This window comes from Melitaea cinxia, chromosome 13 (assembly GCF_905220565.1).
Source record: "Melitaea cinxia chromosome 13, ilMelCinx1.1, whole genome shotgun sequence".
NCBI classification, from domain to species: domain Eukaryota; kingdom Metazoa; phylum Arthropoda; class Insecta; order Lepidoptera; family Nymphalidae; genus Melitaea; species Melitaea cinxia.
Genome location: NC_059406.1, coordinates 8468634 through 8479559, shown reverse-complemented (window position 1 = coordinate 8479559; position 10926 = coordinate 8468634). Strand labels below are relative to the sequence as shown.

The window sequence follows — 10926 nt, the reverse complement described above, 5'->3', positions numbered from 1 at the left end:
TTGTCTGTATGTTTGTTGATTTATACCACTGAATCTCCTGGATTTAAATATTTTGTTGCAATATTGGATGTCTAATTTGAAATTTAGCGTACGTATCATGTTGCGTAAAGTCGCGATATTATGCGGTATGCGTTATTGGTATATGGTACCTATACGCGCACATTTCACAACCTATTCGCAGTTCAACGAATCTACGAGTAAAAACGTACTAACATTTGTACTCGTAGATTACAACGCCGTATCACTATAGTTAGTAAAAAAATAATATTTCACCACCAGTCCACTGGTTTGAAAGTTTGACCTCGTGTGTCTCCTCTACGAGATCTCCACAAAACACAAATTCATTCAGGAATCGTAACTGCGACCGTTGCCGTAAAGTAAATTTTAGTAGCTATTATTTCTGAACGTTTGAAGAAAAATGTGCACATGTCGGCGAAATTTATTATGTTTACATCATGCTCAAAGTGTGTATTAAAACTTTTATTAAAAGGGTCTAACCATGATTCTTATTTTTAGATTTCGTATATTTCAACCACATTATAAATGCCAAAGTCACGGGGCGACTTTGGAAATCAAAGTGTTAATAATGATCGCGAAAGATGAAAGAGTTTTAAGGTGTAGTAAACGACAGAAGCAGACAGTTTATACGCTTTATAATATTATTTTCAATGATTTAGCTCGAGGCACGGTGCCAAGAAATTCATTCCTTTTACGTAGTGACTATAACCTTTTTAAGAGAAAATCAGTAAGCTCAATGGCTATCAGATTCATCAATGAAGCGAAAATCCCCGTAATGATTAATAACTTCTTTTTAATTGTGTTGATAAATTTATGTAGTTATTATTAAATTACACCAACCTACATAGCAACTATGAATAAAAACTTAACAGGTTATAATGACGGTTTTTTTACAATTTAATCAAATTTAATTAATACAATATAATCCTTAAAACTTAAAAAAAATATTGTGTTAGTATAATAATTATTGTGATAGTACAAAGCAGAAAATATTTAGCTCAAAATGTGGAGCAGCTAGACTTAACTTAAGGATACAAAAAAAAAAAAAACCGTCTTAAAGAATGTTAAAAAAAAACTTCCGAGATTTTTCTTATTCATTTAAAACTATTGTTTTATTTTTAATACCAACACTTTTTCATTCTATGAAAAAGTAATAAAATCTGTTCACAGATAAAATATCTAAAATTTGGGGTACGTTATGATAAACGTAAAACGTTACACTGGGATATATGAGATATCTGAGATGTATAATATGAGATATCAATTTCCGTAAAATGATGTAATTCATATGCGTGACAGTCGCCAAATCTGAGAAAATTACGGTTCAGCGTACGAAATGCTCACCAAGTAAATAAAACTTTGCATGACGTAGCACTTTTATTTCGAAAACCAACTGATCCAACTAGACATCTTTATCTATTACCTTTTAAAACAAATTATTTTAATTAAAAATCTTTTTAATCTGTGTGGATACCGTAATGTGTGTAACAAAGTTATTATAATTTATGGGCCACGAGTTTTTTAAACCCTTAAATTTGTTAATACATATCCATTTTATTTTAAAGGTTTGTCTAAAATTAAAAAAAGAACTCAAACTGTCACTGATTTCTTCGTATATTTATTACTTTTACTGTTCTGTTACTTTTGTAAAAATAGCTTTTTAAAGTAATTTAGTTCTTAATTTTTTATTTATATTTAGAAACAGTTTAAAATCACACCACCTATAAGGACCATTTAAGGACTTTGAATAAGTATTTACTAATATGTACTATAATTTTAACTTGCATTGTCATAAGTGTATAAAAAATTACTTATCAATTAGTTATACTCGTATAGCGTATGAAAAATAAAAACAAAAGTACAGTGACAGCTACAAGTTAATATGTATTATAAAATTAATTTGTGTAATAAAAAAATAACTAAAACATTTGTATATTTTCAATATTACATCATATTATATACATGTTTATAAGCTGTGCAAGTTTTCTACTTTCAAAATATGTTTCTTAAAATTTAAATACGACATAAATTTCTTTGAAACGCAAAGAACTTTAAAAAATTTATTTCTGTTTGATAAAATGTTATTATTAATGAAACTTTAGAATTTAGTTCTGAGTAATTTCGAATTTCAGTAAAAAGTTTCAAGTAAAATGTTAAAATAACCAAGAGTTAAAGTTGAGTTTTAAGTTCAACACACTAAAAATGAAATGTTTATAAAAATATTAAGGGTTTAACGGTAAAAGGGTAAACTAAATCTACTTACATATTAAACATTTAAGCATTTTGCGATGTGGGAGCTTTCGTTGAAGTATATTTAGATTTAAAATAAACGTTGAGTAAAAGGTGTAGCTTTTAAAACATTTATGTAGGAAAATTTATGATAAAATTGGGAAATAAAAACATAATCATTTCATTTTTCTTCATCATCATTATCTTTTCCAAAATGTCCTCGGCTGGACATATTGATGTAGCTAGTGGAAATGTAATGAAATATCCTAAAAATTTCCACTAACTTTTTATTTTAGAATAGGACAGTAAGAACTAATTTAAATAATACAAATTGTAATTAATAAACGTAAAGTATAATGTAAATTATTGACATCTGTCATAAAAATCTTTTTATAAAAATATAAAAACAAAATGAGGTTTAATTTAATTAATCCTAATATAAAAAGTTCATATATACGCCACAATGACATTAATAGATTTCCCGAGAAACAGTTTTAATTATATAGATAGAAATATCAATTCACAATACTTTAGCAACAGTAAATACACCATCAGGTTTTATTGGAATGGATGCACTCAGACAGCTTAGTCCTGATTGCGCTTGACAGCTGTGGTTTACTATTGTGCATCTCTATTGCCACTTAGTTACACTAACTTTTATTTACTATATTATTTGCATATGAATATGTGTACTTTTATTTTTTTCCTCATAAAAATACTAGAAAATGGTATACTTACTATTAATGGTATAATATTTACTTGATCTTTATATGTTTTTTAGCAAACAACATTTATATTTGAATCTTTATGATATACCTAAATCTATAAATATCTAAATCTTTTATGAAATTTTAATTTCTAATTTAGAAAATAAAAAAAATATCTTACATTATTTAATAGAATTTTATATTTTCTTTCCATTCTAACTTTCTCGTTTCATTGAAGTGAAATATTGATATTTTGATTGATATAAAACGAAACAGAAGCCAATTTAAAATATATTTAAAAATAATTTGATATTTGAAAGCTTACTAGTATATAATTTGAATTCACGATCATTATCTAAAACATGCTGTAGTTAGTTATCCTTCTACGGGTAGTAAGTAGTACGGGAGAACTGTTGTAGTGTGTTGGTTATTGATGAAAAATATTTTTTTTCTTTTTTTTTATATTTTATCTTGGTATAACGTTAAATAAATAATTACATTTTAATTTGAGATAAGAGTTTCTTTCGTTATAGTATGTTGTGTTGTGAAAATTAAAAACAATTTATATTTTAACTACTATCTACAGTTAAGTATTTGTATGTATATTGTTTTAGTTTATACAAATATATTCATTGAAAGTCTAAATTTTAGCAACAAGCTGGCAATAATCTCAATTTCAATGGCGAGAGAATACCGCAAGAGCGCTTTCAAAATGCACTTACATTTGCATCCATTTTCTTCACGACTATGCGAAAACCCGAGGGTAGTATTTCAACAATACGATCTATAGTATTCTTTGACTTTCATTGAGTTCCGGCATCATTTTATACGAGCAGAGAGTCTAGAGTTATATCAGAAGGATTTCTGTACAACAATACTTACGTTGTATGCTTTGATGGTGTAGCTCTTAAATAAATGCGTTTATTTGCATCACATATGCTTAAATGCAGTAAAAAAGTAGGTGGCGTGTTCTACTTTCTTTTGTATGAAAACGCAGACTATTAGAATTAAGTATTGTCTCTTAAATATCTTGATGTAATAGTTTTTTGCTTAAATTCGTAATGTGTTTGAGTCAGTTTATCATAATAATATGTGTATATAACTTGTATTAATAGAACCAACTTATTTATTGGCTTTCGTGCAAATAGTTTCTTATTTAGTCGAACAAAATAGTGGTAGAGGATCTTTTGATCAAAAAGTTAGTCATAAAAGTAAAATGCAGCCACATTGAGATACATTTTTCAAACAGAACATAACTATTAATGCCATAAATTTAATTGAATTATACAACAACATTGAGCAACTAATTTGTTCAATTTTTCAATATTATAAATACATTATGAAGACAATATTAAAATATATCGTGCATAAATTGTAGATAAATCTTTTGCTGTAAATAACATATGAATGTTTTGTATAAACTGCTATAAAAAGTGGATAAGTCATTTTTTAGCCAAAAATTCGCAAGCAAACATCACTATTAGTGACAGTATTAACATGAATAGCAATTAGAAAATCTATAAACCGACTTATAATTCAATAACAAATAATGAAGTTAAGAGGAACGTGCAATTTCATAACTTGTCCCTATAACGCTTTCGCAAAGTCTAGAGACTTGACAAGTTGTATTAGTTACTTATTGTGAAACTACACAACTATATTATTTCATATAGTTGTTGTTAGAGTGCATCAAGACATAAATATATTACGCTACGATGCTACGGTCAGACTCGGTAAGGTCCATCCAATATTATAAGTAATACACCAAGGAAATAATATAATGGTGTCTTTGTCTTTGTGAGGGTAGTAATAAAATTGTATAGATTATTTATGAATTTTTGATGCTTTTTTTGAAGTAAAACTTCTTTACACATGCTTGACTTGGAGAGAAAGCTGGTGAATGCGTGATGAGAGCGTTACGAAAAGTGTGATCGGGCGAGGCGAACGTAAGTTGAGAGGGAGATATAAGTTAGTGAAGGTGTTAGTGTATAAATCTTCTAATAGATGGCGCTGATGGCAATTTAAATCGCGCTTAAATTATTTCTTTTCGATTGCACATAGTTTAAAAGTTGATTTGAATAAATTAGTACGGTTCGGTAATATTACGGCGTTTCATTATACATTTAGTGGTCCTTCGTAGTCGGATAAGTGTTAAGTAGTGAAAAAGTGCAAGTGTCGTGTAGTGAAGTTGTGTGGTACAAAATTAGTGAACTGTGAAGTGACGCATAACAGGATTGCAGTGATAGTGACGGGACTGCTCTTCTTTGTTTGTGGACTTAGCGGTAACGTGAGTACAGTGGTGTTAAATCAACTTAGTCTCTGGTGCATAATCGAACTTAGAATAATTTCGTAAAGTGACTTAGAATTCTTACGTGTTGTGTGGACTTAGCGAATTCAATTATTAGGCGTTGTGTGGACTTAGAAAATTTTCAAACAAACTGGACTTAGTAAAATTATTGTTTTCAAAATTAACTGTAACAACTGTCAGTGACATAATAAAAATAGACTTTAGAAATTGTGCTTGAATTGTTTTTAAACTTAAAATTACGAAATATGGCTGATATTAAAACGCAAATAGGAATTATTACTGAATTGTCAAACAAAATCATAAAGTTGTTAACTAATACTAAGAAATGTAGCCGATCCAAAATAACAAGAGGTTATTTGGACACGCGATTAGAGACATTAAACGAGTATATGGATTCATATAACAAACAATATCATTATTTTCAAACAAAATATTCGGAAAAGGAATTAAAAAGTTGTGACTTCGATTCAGAGAATAACTATAGTATTACGGAAGATGCCTATTTGGATTTAAAAACGTTGTTAAAGGATTATTTATATGAATTAGATTCTACTCATACCTCCGGTAAGAATGCTAATGACACTTCTGACTTCTCAAAATTGAAACCAAAATTGCCACCAATACCAATACCAAAATTTAATGGAGATTACAGTAATTGGATAAGTTTCAGAGATCTGTATCTATCACTCATACATAATGATAATAACTTGTCAAATATTGAGAAACATCATTACTTGAAATCTAGTTTGACCGGAGAAGCCGAACAATTGCTTCAAAATTTTAGTCTCAGTGATGCAAATTACCAAGATGCGTGGCAAAAATTAGTTGACAGATTTGACAATCAAAGAGTTATAGTAAACAATATCTTAAACCGCTTATTGAACCAAAAGAAGATGACAACGGAATCTACACAAGGTATTAAAGACTTATTAGATACTACTACTCAATGCCTCGACTCGCTAAAGAATATCAGAATTGATGTATCAAATTGGGATGCAATCATAGTGCATATAACTGTTAAAAAATTAGATACTGAATCACACAAGTTGTGGGAACAGTCCCTCGAAAACTCAACTGATATACCTACGTTTCACCAATTAACCTTGTTTTTAGAAAAAAGATTTCGCTCTATGGAAATGATATACACTACACAACCTAAGGATTATGTAAGAAAACCTATGCCGCAAAAAGTCACTAACGTCAAATCTTTTGTAACAGAAATGAAAAATGCTTGCACATATTGTTCACAGAATCATTATATTTGCCACTGTAAAGATTTTGCCAACTTAAAGGTTTCAGAACGCCAGGACTTCATTAAGAGAAACAACATATGCTTTAATTGCCTTATTAAGGGACATAATGTTTTGAACTGTAGACAGAGTACAACTTGTAAGAAATGTGGGCGACGCCATCACACTCTGCTGCATTACACACCCCTCAATAAGACAGACTTATTAAGTGGTAGCTCATCTTCAACTGAAGAAAAGAGAGAACATCCTGCTTCATCTTGCAACACAGTTTGTATGAAAACTGAAACTCAAAGCCACCAAGTAATTTTAGCGACAGCTCAATTGGCTGTAAAGGCACAAAAGGGTAATACATACATCTTACGAGCGCTAATAGATCAAGGTTCTCAGGCCTCATTCCTTACTGAAGCAGCTGCACAACTATTACAACTGGACCGTATTCCTGTGCATGGCAAAGTCACTGGTGTATCCAATTCAACAGTGGTTACAATAAGGTCTATGGTGAAATTTACAATACAATCTACTAAGCAATGTACACAACCAATTGAAGTTAAAGCTTATATACTTAAAAAACTTACTTCATTACTACCTTCAAGGGAATTCGCACAAGATGCCTGGCCTTCTACAATGTCTTTAGATCTAGCAGATCCAGAGTATTACAAGCCAAGGCATATTGATATTTTGTTGGGTGCCGACGTGCATGCTGAAATAATACAAGAAGGTATACACAAACACAAGTCTCTTGTCGCAGTCAATTCTCGCTTGGGCTGGTTAATATCTGGAAGAGTCTCACAAATAGAACCACAAAAACATGATGTCATTGTCACTCACACAAAGGTTGATGTGGATCAGTTGCTCAGGCAGTTTTGGGAAATAGAAGAGCCCTTATCTCATGAGAAACCTCTCACAGAACTGGAAGTATTGTGCGAGGAGCACTTTAAGAAAACTCACACTCGTACTGATGAAGGACGATATGTTGTTCACTTACCTTTTTGAGAAACTCCACCAACAGCGCTCGGTGACACTAAACTTGTAGCGCTGCGTCGTCTGCAACAGATGGAAAAGCGTTTCACACAATCATATGACCTGAAAGAAAAATACATAAGGTTTATGGATGAATATTTAACAAGTGGACATATGGAACCTGTACCTGAAAGAGAACTTAAAACAAAAAATCAATGTTACTACTTACCTCATCATGCTGTAGTGCGACCAGAAAATATCAGCACTAAATTAAGAGTAGTGTTTGATGGAAGTGCTACACCTGTCAATGGAAAATCATTAAATGAAGAATTATTAACAGGACCTTCTATACTACAAGATATAAGGAAGCTGATCACTCGCTGGAGACAACACAAAATTTGCTTGATTGGTGACATTATGAAGATGTACAGACAGATTTTGATATCAAAGGAAGACCGTGATTATCAAAGGATATTATGGCGAAAATCTCCCAAGGATCCAGTAGAAGAGTACCGACTACTTACTGTAACATATGGTACATCCTCGGCACCATTTCTGGCAATGCGTACCTTGCATCAGCTCGCTGAAGATGAAGCTGTTAACTTCCCTCAAGAATCTGCAATAATAAAATCAGATATTTACATGGATGACCTGATGACAGGAGCCTCCACCGAAGAAGATGCAATAAGGCTACAAAGTGGCTTGACAGAGCTATTTAATCGTGGTGGTTTCAAACTACACAAGTGGTCGTCTAACAGTGAATCAGTGTTGTCTAAAATCCCAAATGACGATAGAGAGTCACAAAGTGTAGTGCATATTAAGGTTCAAGGTACAATTAAGGCATTAGGTATAGTATGGAATTCACAGACAGACAATTTTGAGCTAAAATTAAATTTAGATTGTGATACTGAACTCATTACTAAAAGAAATGTACTCTCTGCTATAGCTAAGACTTTTGACCCTCTGGGTTGGTTGGCACCGGCTATCATTTGTCTTAAAATATTTATGCAAAAGCTGTGGTTAGCGGGCTTAGATTGGGATGAAGAATTGACTCCAGAGTTGAAAGCTGAATGGTTGACTTACATTGAAAATTTTGCAAATGCACAAACCATTGAGCTTCCACGCTGGCTCTTCATTTCAAATGTAACGTCTGAAATTGAACTTCATGGATTTTGTGATGCATCTTGTGTTGCTTATGCTTGTGTTGTGTACCTCAGAGTTCGGGATGGTGACAAAGTTAATATTCGTTTGATTGCTGCCAAATCACGGGTAGCTCCTGTAAAACAAGTATCACTACCTCGTCTTGAACTTTGTGGTGCAGTATTACTGGCTAGGATGCTAAGAGTATTGATACTGGAATTAAAGATTGATAAAAGTAATGTTTACGCTTGGACAGATTCTACCATCGTTTTGGCTTGGTTGCGGAAAACTCCTAATAACTGGTCTACTTTTGTTGCTAATCGCACGGCTGAAATTTTGACTTGTACAAATAGCTCTCAATGGCATCACATTCCCTCTATTTGTAATCCTGCTGATGTAGCCTCGCGTGGAATTAATCCAATTGAATTACAGCAGTCAGAACTATGGTGGAATGGCCCTACATTTTTAAAAACAACCAACTGTTATTGCAAATGATAGTCACATTCCTGAAACAAATTTAGAATTAAAAACAAAAGTACTTACTCATGTTTGTTTAAATGAAAATTTTATTGATTCTTATCTGTATAAATTCTCAAACCTTTCCAAATTAGTCCGTGTGACAGCATATTGTCAGAGATTCATACAAAATTGTAAACTTAAAGGGCAAAGGAATATTAGTTCATTTTTAACTGCAACTGAACTAAAAAGTTCATTAAATCTTTGTATTAAATTATCACAACACAAATATTTTGAAATTGAAATTGATTGTTTGTCACAAGGGAAATGTGTCCCTAAGAAAAGTAAATTGTATACTCTTAATCCTTACCTTGATAAAGATCAAATTGTAAGAGTGGGTGGGCGACTCCGCAATGCAGAAATACCTCCTTATCAAAAGTCACCTATTGTTTTAAGTCACAATTGTCAACTATCCAAATTAATAACTATTGATGCTCACATAAGGACACTGCATGGAGGTCATCAACTCACATTAAACTATATAAGACAAAAATACTGGATATTTAGAGTTAAAAACTTAACCAAAATTGTTATTAGAAAATGTATTCCTTGTTTTAAACAAAGCGCTGTACCTCACTTTCCATTTATGGGTAATCTACCTCACTATAGAGTACGGCCTGATCGTCCCTTCAGGACTACAGGCACAGACTTTGCAGGACCTTTTAGCTTAAAACTGTACCCAGGTAGATGTAAAAAACTTTGTAAAGCTTATATTTGTCTTTTTGTGTGTACTGTAACAAAAGCCATTCACCTGGAAGTAGTAAGTGACTTGACCTCTTCTGCCTTTATAGCCGCGTTTAAAAGATTTACAGCTCGACGTGGTCACTGTAAGGATATGTGGAGTGACTGCGGTACAAATTTTGTTGGGGCTTCACGGGAATTAGATGTAGTTTTTAAAAATGTTAAATCTCATGTTGTTTCAGAAATTTCAGAATTATTAGCTAATGACCAAACAAACTGGCACTTTATACCACCTCACTCTCCTCACTTCGGGGGATTGTGGGAGTCCGGGGTGAAATCAGTAAAAACACATTTGAAAAGAGTTATTGGTCAAACTTCCCTTACTTTTGAGGAATTTTATACTCTTTTAACACAAATCGAGTCATGTGTAAACTCCCGTCCTTTAACCTTAATTAATTCTTCCTTAGATGAACCTCCATTAACACCTGGACATTTTTTGATTGGCGAACCTCCGTTCGTTGTGCCTGATGAACCACTTGAAAATGTAAAATTGAGTCCTCTTCAACGCTGGCGCCTGTTACAGCAAATGATGCAAAGCTTTTGGCACCGCTGGCAAAATGAATATTTAGTTTCCCTCCAAAACCGTTCTAAATGGAATAAGGGTTGTCCAGACATAAAGATTGGTACTATTGTTCTAGTGAAAGATGATAGACTGCCACCAGGCAAATGGCTTTTGGGTCGAGTAATTGATAAACATCCAGGTGTGGATGGCATAACTAGAGTAGTGACACTTCAAAATAAAACTAAAAAGTTTAAAAGACCTATAGTCAAGCTATGCCCTCTACCCATGGACGATTGAGTGATCTTCAATATTATGATTATGAATTTAGTTGTTAATTTACTTTTGTTAATTAAGGACTAAGTCGTCCTTGGGGTGGCGGGATGTTAGTGTATAAATCTTCTAATAGATGGCGCTGATGGCAATTTAAATCGCGCTTAAATTATTTCTTTTCGATTGCACATAGTTTAAAAGTTGATTTGAATAAATTAGTACGGTTCGGTAATATTACGGCGTTTCATTATACAGAAGGAAAAAAAATAAGGTAACGTTTAGTAA

The 10926-nt window shown here is 32.2% G+C and overlaps 1 protein-coding gene across 1 annotated transcript; it reads left to right on the top strand.

Annotated features, from left to right (window-relative positions):
* Positions 1–5507: 5507 nt before the first annotated feature.
* On the top strand, positions 5508–10668 carry LOC123658876. Its single transcript, XM_045594168.1, has 3 exons — positions 5508–7464; positions 7522–9093; positions 9275–10668. Exons 1-3 carry the CDS (start codon positions 5508–5510, stop codon positions 10666–10668), a joined length of 4923 nt encoding a protein of 1640 aa, XP_045450124.1.
* The last annotated feature ends 258 nt before the right edge of the window (positions 10669–10926 follow it).

What these genes read in the sequence shown, in the direction of transcription:
- LOC123658876 (XM_045594168.1), top strand. Translation starts at nt 5,508, where the DNA reads ATGGCTGATATTAAAACGCAAATAGGAATTATTACTGAATTGTCAAAC. An exon ending in CTTTAAGAAAACTCACACTC is followed by an intron (nt 7,465 to 7,521) that starts GTACTGATGAAG and finishes CTCCACCAACAG; the next exon opens with CGCTCGGTGACACTAAACTT. An exon ending in ATTTTTAAAAACAACCAACT is followed by an intron (nt 9,094 to 9,274) that starts GTTATTGCAAAT and finishes GTAAACTTAAAG; the next exon opens with GGCAAAGGAATATTAGTTCA.